Raw genomic sequence first — 18,471 nt, forward strand, 5'->3', positions numbered from 1 at the left:
AGCATGAACACTGAACACTTATCATGCAGTAAAATGGTCATGTTGTGCTTATCTGCAAACACTTTTATATTTCAGTTGATTAGAGGCCGTGGTATAAGCATGAAAATTAACTTTAAGGTGTTTGGAGATGTAGATGATATGAATATATTGTATATATTGTAGATAAGTGAGCTGATGTAGAAACACCATTAAACAATTGAGTGCTTCCACTTCATCCATTACTCCAATCAGTCATGTATCTTACCCTGCCTTAAAATGAGACATAGGTGTGATTATGTTTGATGGCTACAGGTAAAGCTTTCTAGTTGAGAGATCATTAAAGGGGTGCTATTATGGTATTTCGAGTTTTCTGAGCTACAGTGTTACAGTGTTGAATCCTCATCAGACATGTGAACGACACTGTTTTTTATCACCTAAACGCATGTTTGAGTTTAAATTCCAGCACTCTCTCCGTTCGGTTTCCATGGTGACGAAAAACGCGTCGTTTTAGAGTTTTTTCTACTTCAAAATCCTTGTGACGTCCCGGGGGATAAGGTTCGGTGATTGGTTACCTTCTACTGGTTAACAAGGGCATGTACAAATACATCAGGCGGGTGGAAAACGTCGAATAAAGTTATTTCCAACGATGGCTGTTGAGTTTACCAAAGAGAGACATCCTGCTGCATTCGTTACTGTGGGTTGCTGTTTTCCACTTTGTTTTCAGGGTCTGATTCAGGTTCCAACATGTAAGGCTGTATGCTATGTGTTGACATTGTATTTTGTTTTTTTATTGAGTTCATATTAGCCTAATCCTTCTGTTTATGAGATGTTACAATGACGGCGAAAGCAGGTGCGGTGCGCGCTCCCGATGTACTGCAGTGGCGGGAGGCGGGGCTTAATGCAGAAGAGTCTCAATCCACTCGTTTTGCCCGCAGGCTGATCTGACAGCCTACGGAGAGGGTCGGTCTGAAGTAAATAAAGCCATTTGTGACAATAACTCGATCAATCCCAGCCCTTCTGGTCTCAGAAATAAAAATAAATTAGCCTGAAATGCGCATAATAGTTCCACTTTAAACTGAAAAAACTCGCAGTGCCATGGTGGATTCTCTAAAATGCACTTTGCCGTCCCCCTGAGGAAGCTGATCCATTTTAGTTTTTATGACTTGTCTCTTTCAGTGGCAACAACTTCTAGGTCACAGCAATGCCGAAGTGTTGTCATCAGCTCTGCACACCGTCAGCCGTATCTGCCATAACTAGTGCATGGATCCTCAATCCTGGTCCTTAAAGGCAAGTGTCCTGCAGGTTTTAGAAGTTTTTTTGCAGCAGCACACCTGACTCAGATCGATGGGTAATTAGCAGACTTTGGCAACGCTCGGCACATGTCTGAATCAGATGTGTTGCAGTAGAGAAACTTCTAACATCTGCAGAACACCTGCTCTCAAAGATTAGGATTGAGGATCCATGGATTAGTGGGTGTAAGCACTGAGGGATGAATAACTTGTTTTACTTCCACTTTTTCAGAGGATGACAGTCAGATTTGGATGTCTGTGCACACAGATTTGTATTCTAATGCAGAAGTTGACAAGTTGTTGGTAATTAGAAGTGTAGCAGAGAGACAAATGTGATTGATTGATTTAGGGTGTCTTGCCCAAGGACACTTTGGCACACAGTCAGGGGAAGCCTGGAATTGAACCCCCAACTTTCCATTGACAAGCCAACTGCTCTTCCTCCTGGGCTACAGCCACCCATATCTGAAAGATGATCGTGTTTGGAATTGAGGATTAAGGATATTTAAACTTTTAAAAATGCAGTTTTTGTGAGCTGCTTCCTGAAACCACTGATGTTTAATGGAAAATTAAAAAGCAAAAGCTCAAAGGAAAGTCTTAGTGAGACAGTGATGACTGCTGTTCCCACCGTGGTGCACTCTGAATATTTAATTTCATATCAAATGAACATCTATATTTATTTTATTGAACAAAACATGTGTTTTAAGTAAAAGTGATTAAATCTTGTTTTCTTTTTGTCTGCAGAAACCAGGCATGGACGTTGCCGACGGTTACGTGACATTTGTTCGTCATTCTCAGGATATGCTGCGGGAGAAAGTCAGCGAAGAGGTGTACGTAGAGAGACTGTTTGACGTAAGTCAGCTGTTTTCTTCGCCAACAATAACAATGTTTTTAGATGTTTAACGGACGTTTGATGATGTCTCTGTTGTGCTGGTCCATGCTTTGCTGCGCACAATTTTTATTTCCTTAAGGTTGTGTACACATACAGTATATTATTACATCAATCTCTTTATATGGTTCCATTGCCAAATTCATGTACATCATAGAAATGATTGTGCTTCATGATTTGCTGGATGAGATAAGCTGTCAGTTTGCTTGGTTTAGGGTCCTTACCATCTACAATACCACAGTTGTTTTCTGACATGGTCTCAGAATTAATCAAATCCTCTATTGTTACTACATTTATCATTTTGTTAGAAGTTCTGCAGCTTGATCCAGCCTGAATTCTCTAATGCACCCCGAGTGCAAGTGTAACAGGTGTAGTACAAGCAGACCTGAGGACAATTACGGTTGTCATGGAGCCAGTTGGATGCAAAAATACTAAATTAAAAAGGAAGAATATTTTCAGACTGAATCATGTCAACTTAAAAGTAAATAATTCACCCATATTCATGTGTTCTCTTACATTTTTGTACACACATTTTTGTAAAATATTGATATTTGACCATCAGGTATATATGTTTAGTGTCTATTTATTAAAGTTAAATGAGGATTTGTGCAATCAAAAGGCCAGACAGTTAACATGAGTTTGTCTCTATGCTCATAACAACTCAAGTGAAAACAGCTAAAAGGAACCATGACTAGCAACACCAGCTGACCATAATGTCTATTTATTGCCCTGCCTGAAGTTTATTGTTACAACTTACATGTAAAAACTTCAGATTACTTAAAATATATATTGTTGACAATTTTTAACTTCAGAGGTTACCATTATTTTACTTGTTTGAAGCATCCTGAAGCAATGACGAATGGGGGTTGCTCTCAACTCGAGACCAGGTGGTGATCTGAGCTGCATTTACTTTAAGTTTCATTGTGAGTCCTCATTGTTTTCTTGGTGGTAAGAAAAGGACAGCTGAATGGAAGAAAGTCTCTAGATGCACAACCTCCTGAGGATCCATGTTTATGCTCTTACCACATGTCTCCTGATGCTTTTAAATGATTTTGTCAACCGCAAGGAGCTAACAGGGCTGGAGGTTACAAATGACTAAAACCAACACTTAGGTTAAGGTTAGCTCGGTTAGCTCAGTTAGCTCAGTTAGCGCAGTTAGCTCGGTTAGCTCAGTTATCTCGGTTAGCGCTTGGCGACTGGCAGCTTGGAGTTTGAGTGTCAATCATTCACTCCCAGACTCACAGCCCCTCTCTTATGGAAGTAAATCTGTTCCACCAGATTTTGAATTTTATAAGGCTTTGAATTTCAAGCAGTAAACTTTTATGCAGTGAATTAAAAAGCTTTTACATGCCTCAAGTGAGGGATCAATGCCTACCATTTTAAATAAAGTCAGAGGCTTATGGCAGTTTGACATCATATCAGAAAATTATTTCCTTCTTGTATTTGTCACAGCTTTTTTATATTGATGCCAGCAGTCCTTTAAAAACTGGAACGATACCTGGAGTTTGTCCTTCTTCCATTTTCATTCTGCTTTTCTGCACTGGCGTCTGACAGTGCGAGTGGTTTCATCCAACCATGGCTCAGATTTGGTTTTATTGAGCCTCACTTTTAGATGAGCCAACATTTAAAAACACTGGCAGGCTAGGTGATGTTAAAAATCACTGATGAAAGATCAGATCAGTCAAACCAGAGGCTCAAACCAGGTCCAGTGTGTGACCCTGGTCATGTGTGGGTTCACACACACACTGTATCAGGCTAAAAGTGTCAATAAGGCTTAAGATGCCCTTAACCAAAGGTTTATCAGGGCAACATATATGTAAATAAAATCCCTAATAATAAGGACTCAATCATATTTTGACATGATGACAGTCAAAAGATCAGCAGACTCATTCAAAAAGTCTTTGTTGTATTTAGGAGATCGATATATGACTGTGCACCGTGCAGGACAAGAGGAACCCAGCTCAAAGATATGAAGTTTAAAACTGGAGAAGAGAAATAAAGAAAGCTGCTCACATTTGTAAGTGTTCCTGTACACAGTCGCCGTTCCTACTCCTCAATCAGAGCTCCGCGGAGACCACCCAGGTCTCTATCACAGTGATCAAGTCCAGTTCATTAGAGGTAAAGAAATCCTTCAGGATGAAAGTTTTGTTCGACAGCTTGAAAATCCTACAGGCTTGACGGAAAGGCCACAAGTTCTCTGCATTTACCCTGTGCCACCAGAGGTGAGGGTAACAGGGACAGCGGAGCCCATATGACCCATCAAGGGCCATGTCAGGAACTAGCCAGGTGTGGATGGACCTCAGTGAGCGCTGGGAAGGAAAGAAGTGATGAGAAACTCCAGATGTAGCTATTCCACAGAACAGTGTACTAGATGTCTTTTGAATTTCATCAGCCATCCGCTGCGTGTATCCTAGCAACGGTGGCGTTTTCTCCTCTGCAGTGGCATCGGGGTGTTGCTAGGTTGACCAGATCTTCTTTCACCAAATGTGGGACAAAGACCTAAAATATGGGACACTCTGCCGTGACAAAGTTTTAAAAAAGATAAACTATCTATTCTGCTCTAATAAAATGACTAACCAAACAAAACAAATCTGTGATTATAAAGCCTCCCTCTGAGTAGCGCGTTTTTTGTGACTCAGATTTTTTGTGCCATTTCACGTTTCGTATTCTCCGCTGTGTGACACGGAAAAATTACTTTGACAAACATAACAAAATACCGTCTCCTCGAACAGATTTAACCTAGGAATATACGCTTTCCCCGTCTTTGTTGTAACAACACTTTCTTTTCTTTTTCGCTGCGGTTGTCTCCCTGTCATCCATGATCAATCGGTGTATTTATTTATTTATTTTTGTTAGTTGGTGCACCGGTGCATCCTAGCTGCGCATTAAGTCCCGCCTCCTAGTTTGATTGACATGAGCGTAACTCAAATCAGCAGGCGGTGTGATGTGACAGCCGTGAAATATTTTGCCACACACAATTAGTAAAAGCCAGTTTTGTTTTTTGTTTTTTTTCCTTCACAAAAGTGAAGACTGGTCGTAACAATGCAGGACAGCGCCCCGTTTTGTGGGACGTGTGAAAAGTAATAGAAATGCGGGACACAAAGCGTGACATCTGGCCACCCTAAATGTGGCACAGGTGAGGAGAGTGAGAATCCTGAAAAGACATGGGGTAACGTTTTCTGTGAACTAAAATCTGCCACATTTCTGGCAGAAAAATGTAAGGCCATGAGAGACTGGAGATCATGCACCAGAATAGAGTTGCTATATTGACAGATTGTCAGTAAAATCAATAAAACCACAAACAAACTTGTGAGTGACAGACGGCAGGCCACATAGACCGGTGCCATCATGAAGCCATGCGGACTGAGTTTGGAATAGGGTTACCTCTTTTCTCTCAGAATTGATTCATTGTGCTTGATAGAAAAAATAAACAGCCTCGCCGATGTAGGTACCACACCTGCAAGGTTTTTCTCAAATGTTTGTACACACATATTTGTTCCAGCAGAGAAGCTGGGACGACAGAGGCATTGTGTCCAATAACCACAAATAAATTTAATTACATGCATCTGACCAGGATTATTTTTCATTGAAGTTAATGTCAGCTTGACAGGATGAGCTGTCAGCCACAGAGCTGGTCTGGGCCGCTTCCTCCTCATGTTTGTAATTAACATCAGTGGAACCATTTTTATGTCATTTTTTGTGAATTTTGTGGAAGAATGGGATCAGTAATTAGGTAAAGTTGGCATATGTGGTTGCTAGGCAACGGAGGACCGGAGCACTATGGGTAATTCTCGTACACTAGGTAGATCGTCTTATTTCACTAACGATAAACTCACTTTGGAGTGGCAGGCTACGTGAAACACTTAGTACTCTACGTAGTCTACATACTTCGAGGTGTGCAGACCCTGAATTGGGACAGAGCAAATATTAGCTTTCAAGTCAGTCATCAAAACACCAGAAAAGTCTGCAATTACTCCAGTAAAAGTCACTAAATTTGTCGCGTTTAACAAAAAAAAAGTCACCAAGAGGGTTTAGAAAGTTGCCAGATGTAACAAGAAAGTTGCCAAGTTAGCAACAGTGAGTGCAGATTTGAAGGGTGTATTCAAAGGAGACCTTGACTTGGGACAGCACTTGGCACGCCAAAATGACGTATACAACCGACAAATTAAAGTGTGCAGACCCTGAATTAAAACACAGCGAGAGTCACATTACAACAGACTTAAACTGTTAAATTTGATTAGGAAGGATGTTCAGATTTAAAACCTTCACTGTCTGCTGTGTGTGTCTGTGTGTTGACACAGACAAACAGTATTAGTTTCCCTGTGGTGCCCCGTAATTACTGTGTTTTTATTAACAGTTTTATTAAACATTTAAAAAAAAAAAATCCCTGGATATAAGGAGTTACAAAATGAGCTCTTACCACTCTAACATATTCAACAATATCTTAACTGGGATATGTATTGTCTTTATGAAGAAAGTGAGTTAAACCTGGTAAAAGTCAGTTGTTTTTGTTGTCATTTTATTCATCTTCTTAATTTTTTTCTCGTCTTTTTTTTTTAAAGTTAGGTCCAGTCCACTTCCTCCTGTTGGCTCTACCCAGACTTTTTTTTTTTTTTTTTTGCTGCAGTTACATTACGGGTCCATTTTGTTTGGGGTATTTGGGAAAAGTTCCCGCCTAGTCATCTAACTGGACGTACTATTAATAGCTAAATAAACCTTAGTACTACTACTACTACCAATTATTATTATTATTATTATTATTATTATTATTATTATTATTATTATTATTAATAATAATAATAATAATAACAATTATTATTAACCTAATAATAATAATAATTATTATTATTATTATTATTAATAATAATAATAATAATACTAATAACAATAAAAAAATTCTTTAATAATAAATAATCAAAGTAAGTAACTAAAATTAATAAAATAATAAAAAATCACGGACAACTACTACTGAATAATTGAATTGATTAAATAATTACATAAACAAGTAATAAGTAAATGGATAACAGAGAAAAAAATAACCAATCATTACCAAAAGTAATGGATAAAATGTATTAAATTGAAAATAATAAATTAAAATTAGCTTGAATTAATTTCCCAGCTGAATGGGGTCGAAGGGCTGGACAACCACAAACTATTGACCCCTTCAGAAAATAAAACCTTCAACAATACAAGGTTTGACCGAAGACGGATTGAATCTTTGAGGAAGTTTAAAATGATAAAATGAAACGGTTCAATGAAATTAAAAATTACTTTATTTATTTATCTTTCAGGAGTAATAAAGCATTTTTTATCTCCTCAGATGATATTCTGTTTGGTTTGATCAACCTGTAATCTGAAAAGCATGAAGTCAAACCAGATGTAGAAATGTGAGAGTGTGTGCATGTGTGTATGTGTGTGTATGGGTGTGTGTGTGTAAGTGTGTGAGTGTGACCAGAATTAATTTTGTCTTCTGGTCTTTGTGTTGGTGCTGATGCCCTGGCGTGTTCTGCTGTTGAAACTGTCTCCACAGGGACGGGGTCTTTGCCTTGGTCCCCTCTGGCCTGGGGTGCTTGTTAGTGAGACTGGTTTTGGAGGACCTTCACCAGTTTTTGGGGTGTGGTTTTGGCTACCATGTTGGTGGAGATGTACTGGTGTTTTGGATTCTTTCAGACATCTCCACTGAGACGGTGTCTTTGGTCTTTTTGACTTCACATCTGATGTGACGTCCTTCTCTGGTCCAGAGACTTCCTGAGGATGGAAGTCCACTTGCTCTGAGACCGCCTGTGGTTCTGAGACCGCTTGTGGTTCTGAGACCGCCTGTGGTTCTGAGACCGCTTGTGGTTCTGAGACCGCCTGTGGTTCTGAGACCGCCTGTGGTTCTGAGACCGCTTGTGGTTCTGAGACCGCCTGTGGTTCTGAGACCGCTTGTGGTTCTGAGTCCACTTGTGGTTCTGAGACCGCTTGTGGTTCTGAGACCGCCTGTGGTTCTGAGACCGCTTGTGGTTCTGAGACCGCTTGTGGTTCTGCTGCCAGAGCGGGACGTCCTGATTCAGACACCAGATCCTGGATGTCAGAGCAGCTGCTGCCTGCCAGCTTGAGTTGGACAGTAAACTCTGCTACCTTCCACTCCAGATCTTTTATCGTCTCCTCTTGATACGTCAACTTGGACGTCAGTTCTTGGTTGGATTTAATCTCCTTTTCCAAACGTTGTTTTACATTTTCCAGCTCCAGGTTCTCAGTCTGGGGCTCTACCTGTCTGGGTTCACTCTGCCCTTCTGGGTTTGATACATTGGAGGACTTCTGCAGTTCCTCGATGATGTTCTTGTGTTTCTTCAGCTCCTGCTCAAAATGCTTCCTGAGATGGCATTCTTTTTCTCGTTGCTGGTCCGCCTCTACAAACATTTTCCAGCAGCTCTCGGATTCCTTTTCAGCTTTAATTCGCTTTTCCTTTTCCAGAGTGAGAAGTTGGTTTTTCTTCTGCAGCTTGAGCTTCAGATCATCCACCTCATTGGTTTGGTAGTACGGCTGGTTCTGGGTGGACTGAGATTCTTGTTCTGCTTTAATCCTCTTCTCTTTCTCCACGGTGAGAAACTGGTTTTTCCTCTGCAGCTTGGCTCTCAGAACATCCACCTGAGTTGTCATGTAGTGCAGCTGGTTTTTGGTGGACTGAGATTCTTGTTCTGCTTTAATTCTCTTCTCTTTCTCCATGGTGAGAAACTGGTTTTTCTTCTGCAGTCTTGCTCTGAGATCCTCCACCTCATTTCTCAGTTTGGCCAGTTGGTTTTGGTGGCCTTGTGATCTCTGAACGCTGTCTGCAGGATCTGGGAACCTACGTTCTCTCTGTGGGATGTCGGCTGCACAGTCAGCTGTCTTGGATTGTGTCCCGTCATTCCCGGTTTCTTCTGCACGGGGTTTTGCAGGGTTACCAGGAGTCGCTATATGGGACTGCTCCCTCTGGACACAGCCAGCTGTCTCAGTGGTGTCCTGGGAACGTGGAAGATCTTGTGTTTCTTCATAGAACTGGTCACCAACCAGCGTGTCCTTTGAAGAAATGGATGGTGCAGTCTGGTTGTCACACTGCTCCTCTTTAAAAGCAACATTTTCCATGTTGCAATTTAGGGGTTTTAGCTGGGTGATAGGCTCCATTTCTGTTTCCTCATCACTGTTGCTAAAACTGAAGATAAATGTCTCCTGAATGTCGTCTTCAGGGAAGTCCAGCTCCTCATCTCTACTCCACAGTTTTTCCTCAACAGAGGTTTCAGATGCAGCTTGCTCCTCATTCAGGGTGACATTTTCTCCGTCGTGATATGGGGCCGTTAGGAGGGTGATGGGCTCTATTTCATTTCCTTCACTAGTGTTGCCAAAAGTGAAAACAAATGAATCTAGATCGACCTCTTCAGGGGCGCCCAGTTCTTCTTCTACAATATCGCCCCAAAGCCTTGATGTCTGGCTCTTGTTTACGTCCATTTCTGCTTTGCTTGGATTCAAACAATTGATGTTTCTCGAAATGGTGCCCAAAGATCTGTTAAAATCTTGGATTATTCTTGTGAAATGCAAAATTTCTCAAAGAATTTACAAAGATCTGTCAAAGTCTTTGGGTAAACTTGATGTCCAACGATAAACCGTTCCTTAAATTCTTCTTTCTGTACCAACAATCTTGAAAAGATTCGAAAACCAATCCAGATGCTTCTTAAACTCGTCTCCACACTCGATGATCCTACAAAGAAGTGAGCCGGAACTCTGACCTTTATATAAGGTGGAATGACATCACATGTTCCGATGTCATCATTGCCTTTAATCACTGCTGTGATGTCGTAGTGATGCTGAAAGGATCCTAAGATCAAAACTAAACGAGCTGCCAGTCTCCTTGTTGCTAGGCAACATGAGACAGGTGATTCGGATTTCAGAATTCAATGTTTAAATGTAAACAAATCAGATGAACCTCTGACCTGCTGATCTCAGATCAGCAACATCAGAACCTGTTCAGTGTTTTAGTTTCAGCTGTTTTTAGTTCAACTTTTACCTGAGAAAATGAAACATTTGTGTCTCCAGTTGATGAATGATGTTTATTATCTTTCACTTGGGCACAGCAGATGCCCCTTTGAGGCCATTTACAAATGGAGAAAGTGTTGTTTAATGCAGTGGTTTTTTTGAGCTACAACTCCCAAGATGACATACAATGTGTTCGTGCACCCTCCCTTGGCGCGAATGTGGCACCATGTGGAGACCACCATGTCCTCTTGAAGAAAAACAAGAACCAGGGGGTCTGTAACTTGTCACTGCCGTGACATCCACTGCCGTATTTTCTTTTGATCTATTTATGATATTGATGCTTTTATTGCTTTGCCATCCCAGTACAGTGTTGAGGTTGTTATAAACAGAGTGCTGCAAAAAAACCTGCAATGATGGCATCCTGTGGAGTTACACATTTAATTCATTCATTCATTCATTCATTCATTCATTTCATTCTAGATTGCACCGTCTGTTGGCAGCAAATTGTAGTAGCTCTGACTTCCTATCTTAATTTTTGAAAAGTACAAAGTCTTCTCACATAGATATTACTTCAAATTAGGTATATTTTTCTGAGGATGTCATGCCGGTTTGGAGGGTGTGCTGCAAGGAAGATTTTTCAGCATATTTTTGGCTCTTTCAAGACTTGGTATGATGAGTCTCCATGGCAACAAAAGACTTGTTTACAATCGGGATCAACTGATTAACCTCTACCCAAAACAGGATTATCAGCGAAACAACACATCAATTCCGGATGCAGTTGAAAAGAAAGAGAAGAGGTTGCAGAGCAGGAGTAAGACAGAGGACAAAGCGATGGAGATTTAAACCATTTCTCCCGACCGTCTTGATGGGTAATGTGAGATCGCTAGCTAACAAAATGGACAAGCTCAAGATGCTAACAAGGTCTCAGAAAGAATACAGAGAGTGCAGTATTATGTGCTTCACCGAGACATGGCTGCATGAACACATCCCTGACTGTAATGTGTCTGTACCGGGCTTTAAAATGGTCCATGCAGACCGCAGTAGACAACACAGCAGAAAGCTAAAGGGTGGTGGAATTGCAGTGCTGGTTAACAAGCATTGGTGTCATCCTGGACATGTTACTGTCAAGGAGAAGATAGGCACAAGGGACATCAAACTGTTAGCTGTGAGCTTCCATCCATATTATTTACCCAGAGAGTTTACCTGTGTTATTCTGGTAGCGGTTTATATAATACCTGGTACTGCACCAGACACAGTCTGTGATGTCATCAGCTCCGTCGTTGCTCGGCTACAAACACAGCATCCAAACTCAACAACGTCACAGTGGCACCATCTCTGGAGAGACCTCAACAACATCTCCCTCTCTGCGACTCTACCAACATTCCAACTGTTTGTCAGCTGCTCCACCAGAGAAAATAAGATCTTGGACTTATTTTATGCGATCTGACCATAATCTGGTTCTTCTCACCTCCACCTACAAGCCCATCATTCAGCAGCAACCAGTCATCACAAAGATTATCAAAATCTGGTCTGCTGACAAGATGCTCTTAGAGGAAGCTTTGAGGCTACAGACTGGAACGTCCTCTGTGAACATCAACACCATGACTGAGTGTGTGACAGATTATGTAAACTTCTTTGTGGACATAATTGTCCCAACAAGAACAGTGAGGTGCTTCCCCAATAACAAACCCTGGATCACCGGTGACCTGAAAAAGCTGCTGAACATCAAAAAGAAAGCCTTCAGGGAGGGAGACAGGGAGTTATTGAGGGCAACACAAAACAACTTAAAACACAAACTAAGAAGTGCAAGGAGGACTACAGGAAGAAGTTAGAAAGTCAGCTCCAGCAGAATATTCTATTCTATTCTATTCTATTTTACAGTCATTTAGCAGACGCATTTATCCAAAGCGACTTACATATGAGTGAGAACAACACAAGCACAGAATCAAACAGTAGAGGACATCGTAGGAAGGTGCTAGTGGATTGTCCAGTTGGACGCAGGTCCTTCCATGAAGTGCTACAGGCTTTTTTTTTTTTTTTTTTTTTTGGGGGGGGGGGGGGGGGGGGGGGGGTTTGTTTGTTTGTTTAATCCGTTCCCACCCCATAATATCACCCATGTTAAAATACAAAGAATTAATACCATAAAGTTTGTTGCAAAGAACTGGGCTAAGTTCTTCAACTTTCCACTAAATATAGCTATACTAAGTGTTGAAGTGCTCCTTGAAGAGCTGAGTCTTCAGCTTGTTCTTAAAAGCAGACAGGGACTCTGCAGAGCGAACAGAGTTTGGGAGATCATTCCACCATTGTGGCACAACAGAGGAAAAGAGTCTGGCTAGTGATTTAGTCCCAGGAAGTGGTGGTAACACAAGGCGTCTTTCACTGGTGGAACGTAGCTGTCGAGAGGGAGTGTAGGCCTGGATTAGGGAGTGAAAGTAGGTGGGAGCAGTTTGGGTTATTGTTTTGTAAGCCAGAAGCAAAGCTTTAAATTTGATGCGTGCTGCAACCGGAAGGCAGTGAAGAGCGATTAGCAGCGGAGTGACGTGAGCTTGTTTGGGTTAGTTGAAAACCAGATGTGCTGCGGCATTCTGGATCATCTGCAGAGGTTTAACAGAGCTCGCAGGCAGACCTGCCAGTAGGGAATTGCAGTAATCGATGCGTGAGATGACCAGAGCCTGAACCAACAGCTGAGTCATGTGTTCTGTCAGGTACGGTCTGATTCTCTTGATGTTGTAGAGAGCATATTGGCAGGTATGGGCAACCAAGGCAATATGGACCTTAAAGGTCACCTGGTCATCCACCATGACCCCAAGATTCCGGGCAGCAGGTGTAGGAACAAGTGTGACAGAGTCAAGTTTCACACTTAATTGCGGATGTAGGGCAGGATTGGCTGGGCAGACAATGAGCTCTGTCTTGGACAGATTGAGCTGAAGGTAGCGAGCTTTCATCCACGCCGAAATATCAGCAAGACAAGCTGATATTCTCATTGAGACGGTTGTGTCATCCGGAGGAAAGGAGAGGAAAAGCTGAGTGTCATCAGCCTAACAGTGGTAGGAGAAGTCGTGAGAGCTTATGACTACACCAAGTGAGGAGATGTATAGTGAGAAGAGAAGAGGGCCAACCACCAACCATTGAGGCACCCCTATTTTCAACTCCTGTGAGCTGGACACTTCTCCTCGCCAGGATACTCTGTAGGATCTTCCTGAGAGGTAGGACACGAACCAGGAGAGGACAGATCCAGAAATGCCGAGCTGCATGCTCTAGTAGTTTAGATAAGAACGGCACCAGTGAGACCGGCCGGTAGTTTTCAACCTGGGCTGAGTCGAGTGTGGGTTTTTTCAGCAGCGGGGTGACCCGAGGGAAAGATACCAGATTCAAGAGAGAAGTTGAGAATATGGGTCACTGCAGCTTTGATTGTAGGAGAAATGCTCTGAAGGATATTGGTAGGGACCGGATCAACTGCACAGGTAGTGGGTTTAGAGTTTTGTAGAAGCTTTAGGACTTCATTATCATTCAGAGTGCAGAAAGAGTTAAATGAAGCACCACTAACTGGATGTGGTGGACTGAGTTGGTCAGGCTCAGAGAACTGATTACTGATGATTTTGGTTAAAAAGGATGCAAACATTTCTGTGGTCAGCATGGGCTGAGCAGGTGGTGGAGAGAGGAGAGTTAAATGCCATGAATAGCTGTCGTGCGTTAGGAGCATTGCTGATCTTGTTCTGATAGAAGTCTATCTTGGCAGCCTTTAGGCTGGATGTGAAGAGTGACAGCTGAAGTCGGTACTCTGACAAGTCAGTGAGTTCATTAGATTTGTGCCACTTTCTTTCTGTTGTCCTGAGAGCTGCTCTGTGACATCTTAGAACCTCAGTGAGCCATGGACTGGGTGGATTCTTTCTGGCTGGTTTAGACAGCAGAGGACAGAGTTTGTCAAGAGAGGAGGCAAGAGCGGAGCTGAGTGTATCTGTAGCCTCATTAACAGACAGTAAGGAGAATTCTGACTCAGAGGGGAGGGAATAACGCGACGGATGTGTGGTCTGGAATCAAGAAGATCACCGGCTTCAAGTTAAAGGGGGACCAGCCTGATGGAGGTCTGGACTGAGCTAATGAGCTGAACATATTCTTCAACAGGTTCAATTCACGCCCTACCTCCAGCCCAACAGACCACACACCCTCCATAAGCCCACTGCTTTCCTGTCACGCCTCCAATCTGTCACCCTGCAGCTTAGTCATGGACCAGAACACATCTTCATCTCCCTCCACATCAGGACATCCTGAGACCTCCACCTTGTTTGTCTCCTGCAATCAGGTTAAGAAGCAACTTGAGAAACTGAACCAGAACAAGACTGCAGGTCCACATGGTGTCAGTCCCAGAGTTCTCAAGACCTGCTCAAAACAACTATGTCCAATTCTCCAGCAACTTTTCAACAGCAGTCTGAGACAAAATAGAGTCCCAGTGCTGTGGAAAACCTCCTGCCTTGTTCCAGTGCCTAAAAAACACAACCAGTTGAACCAAGTGACTACAGACCAGTTGCCCTGACATCTCACATCATGAAAGTCCTGGAGAGGCTCACCTCAACAAGCAAGAAAACACCCTTCTGGACCCATTACAGTTTGCATATGATAATGGACTTGGGGTTGAAGATGCCATCATATACCTGCTCCAGAGAGCGCACGCTCATCTAGAGCATTCAGGCAGCACTCTGAGGGTCATGTTCTTTCATTTCTCAAGTGCTTTTAACACCATTCAGCCTGCTTTGTTATGTGAGAAGCTCCATAAATTCCAGGTGGATACCTCCACAACCACCTGGATCTATGACTACCTCACAAACAGACCACAGTTTGTGAGACTGAAAGGTTGTGTGTCTGAGATGGAGGTCAGCAGCACTGGTGCACCACAAGGAACTGTACTCTCGCCATTTCCTCTTCACACTGTACACCTCAGACTTCCAGCACAATTCTTGAGTCCTTCATCTGCAGAAATACTCTGATGACTCTGCAGTTGTGGGGTGTATCAGGGATGGACAAGAAGCAGAGTGCAGAGAACTGGTCAGTCAGTTTGTTAAATGGTGCGGTGACAATCATCTTATATTAAATACCAGCAAAACAAAAGAGATGATTGTTGACTTCAGGAGGAACAAGAATAAACAAAGCACTGTTTCCATCCTGGAAGAGGAGGTGGAGGTGGTGGAGGAATACAAGTATCTTGGAGTTCAGCTGGACAACAAACTGGACTGGAAATGCAACACTGACTACATCTACAAGAAAGGTCAGAGCAGACTGTCCTTAAGGAAGCTGAGATGGTTTAACGTCTGCACCAAGATGTTGCATGTCTTCTATAAGTCTGTTGTGGAGAGTGCAGTCAGCTTTGCAGCCATCTGCTGGGGTAGTAGCATCAGAACCAGAGACTTGAAGAGAATCAACAAACTGATCAAGAAAGCTGCTTCTGTGCTTGGAGTAACTCTGGAGCCGCTGGAGCTGATTGTCCAAAGAAAAATGCTGCACAAGCTGATGAAGATGATGGAGGATTCTTCACACCCTCTCCACAACACAGTGATGAAACAACAAAGTGTGTTCAGTGAGAGGCTTCTTCAGGTCCGATGTAAGACTGAAAGATACAGAAGATCATTCCTGCCAGCAGCCATCAGCCTCCGAAAAACAAGACCTCCTCAAATGAATTATTATATACTACAATATTGAATTTCCCTCTTTAAATAATAAATAATAAAGTATTTTTAATTTAATTTTCAATTCATTCATTCATTTATTCAATTAACTGCGTAGTCCAATTCAGGATTGCAAGAAGCTGGATTCTTTCCCCGTAATCATTGGGTGAGAGGCAGGCACACCCTGGATAGGTCGCCAGTCCATCACAGGGCCACACAGAGAGACAAACAACCATTCTCACTCAGAGGGACAATTTAGACAAACTAATTAAACTTAACATGCATGTCTTTGGACGGTGGGAGGAACCTGGAACATGCAAGCTTCACATTGTTTGGACCTCCCCCTGCCGAGGCTCGAACTAGCAAACGTCTTGCATCAAGGTCACTGTGCTAACCTCTACATCACCATGCAGCTCAATAAATTCTGCCCAATAACAAAAAGATTTTTGAAAAATGTATGCAATATTCAGAAGTTTTTTTTTTCCTTTAACACGTATCTGAGTTTTATTCATCTGAATTAAATGCTTCAATTTTCTAATAGTTTATTTTTGCTACAATGTTTTCAGAGTTTTAAAATTCAAATTTCAAAATTAAGTCAAAATTCGAAGATAAAAAATTTCAAAGGAAAAAAATCAGACTGCCAAAATTGAACAGGCAAAATTTAGTGGTTAAAATTTGCTGTCATAAAAATCCATTTTAACATCTGGGCCACTGGGATAACTACATCGAACTGGTATTTAGCCAATAACGTCACACTGCATCAGTCACTCGGTGACTCGGACGCTTTAAGAGTATTCCAATGGGAGTGGCGACACTCCCATAGACGTCTATAGAAAGATGGAATGCAGAATTCATATGGTTCACGCAGCTGCCTATAGTTTCTATCACTAACAGTTCCACCATTGACCGTCGTTCATTTTTGGTGTTTTGGAAGCATTTTCTCTGGTAAGTTGCTGAAATGATGACCGTTTTTATCATTGTGAGTCATTAGCTGAATATTATACAACAAATTAAATCAACTGTGTTATCTAATTTGGCCAGTTTAAGTTCATTAGTTATCACAGATTCATTGCAGTTATTAGCTGTTGTTTTTAATATGTAAAAATTTTTGTTGAATTTTTGATTCATCCGTTGGTGGTGGCTGTATTAGTTCACCTGATTTTAATTCTTGGTTGTAAACAACACATTTATGATATTGAGTACATATTTAACTTTTCTTCTAAAGTTAAATATGTTAACAACGATAAACAGTGTTATGAATTATGGGTTTTTTCTCCGCCTTGACTCTCATTCAAAGCACGTCCACTTCAATGTAAACACAGAAGCGAGTAAACAACGTGAAGTGCGGCGTGACGTTGTAGGCTACAGCAAGCGTTGTGCGTCTACCGGTCTTAGCAATACATTTCTTTTGAGGCAACTTTTTTAATTAAAATCAACAATTATAAGCTGTAATATGTGATGAAGTCGTAGGAGGGTATATTGATTGTTGAGGAAAGCTGGTTAAAAGTCTCGGTATGCACTATACGCTGTAAAAAATGGTCCCGGTACGCAAACGGATAGATTTTGAAAGTGGCGGTACTGTGTACCGGTGCATACCGGCCCACTTAAAGCACTGATCTTAAGTCAGAGAGATGCACTACAGCAGGGGAATTCAGTTCAGTCACTGAATCAGTTATGTTGGATCAAGGATACATGAAAAATCTGCTGGACTGCGGCATTCGTAGGACCAAACTGAGTGCTGCTGCGATACTGGAGAGTTTGCTATAGCTCCAGTCAGCCAACAATCTTGGTTTTACTGATTTATTTCAATACTTCATGACTTCCAGGTAACTTTAATGAGGGCAAAAAGGATTATTACCTGAAAGCTTGGGGTCTTTTCCAGTACAGTTAGAAAGAAATCACCCAAGCATTATGAAGTTTCACCTGCTCACCACAACCACCAACAAATAAATTCAAGTAAATGACACTCGTTATGATATAAAATAAGATTATTTTTAATCCTTGCCTTGTGTAAAAAGCTTTTTCTGTATAACCATCAGACTTAATTGCATTGTCTTCTTCTTCTTCATTTATTGTTTACAAAATCCCCTCCACCAGCTAGTAGAGTCAGGTGGACAGCAGCCCAGCACATGGCGAATGGTGTGAATGGTGTGGTCTTGTCATGTGACATGAACGCCTCTGGCTTGAAGTCAAGATTCACTTCAGCACAAACACTTTCTGTTGATTTGTTCCATGTGAGGTGATTTTCTTTTACTTTAAGCAAAACAGATCATTTCTAACAAGACATTTAAACATTTCATTACACGTTCATTACAAATTTAATTCGGGTAAACGCAACAGACGTTTTCCTTCTTTCAGTGTGAGTTGTACGTGATGCCCTTTAGGGGCCCATCTCTGTTTGCTTCTCTCTTCTTGTTTATACATGAGGCTTGTGTTGAGCTTAAAGAAGGATTATCTTAAGTATTGCTGTCCTTTTTATGAGTCAGCAAACAACATTTAATCAATTGAAAGAGGGACAAAGGATCACTTTATCAGAGGGTTTAGCTCCAGCCACCACACATTGTTTACACATTTACTTTTGTAAGACAAACAGGGAATCTCATCAGTTCTAAGAAGCATTAAAAACAGTCTCCAGTATTAATCAAGTTTTTAGCCTCATTAACAG

General features: G+C 41.7%; 1 protein-coding gene across 2 annotated transcripts in view; it reads left to right on the top strand.

The window, feature by feature from the left end:
- cadpsa (Ca2+-dependent activator protein for secretion a) overlaps window positions 1–18,471 on the top strand; it is a gene marked incomplete at both ends in the record, with an annotated part of 183,268 nt that overhangs the window by 121,899 nt on the left and 42,898 nt on the right. For both annotated transcript variants that reach the window (XM_079241905.1, XM_079241906.1), the window contains one exon: window positions 2,010–2,117. In XM_079241905.1, the coding sequence (XP_079098031.1) occupies window positions 2,010–2,117 (108 nt within the window). The remainder of the gene's footprint in view (window positions 1–2,009; window positions 2,118–18,471) is intronic.

Source organism: Telmatherina bonti (genome assembly GCF_933228915.1).
Source record: "Telmatherina bonti genome assembly, chromosome: 6".
Classification (NCBI taxonomy): Eukaryota; Metazoa; Chordata; class Actinopteri; order Atheriniformes; family Telmatherinidae; genus Telmatherina; species Telmatherina bonti.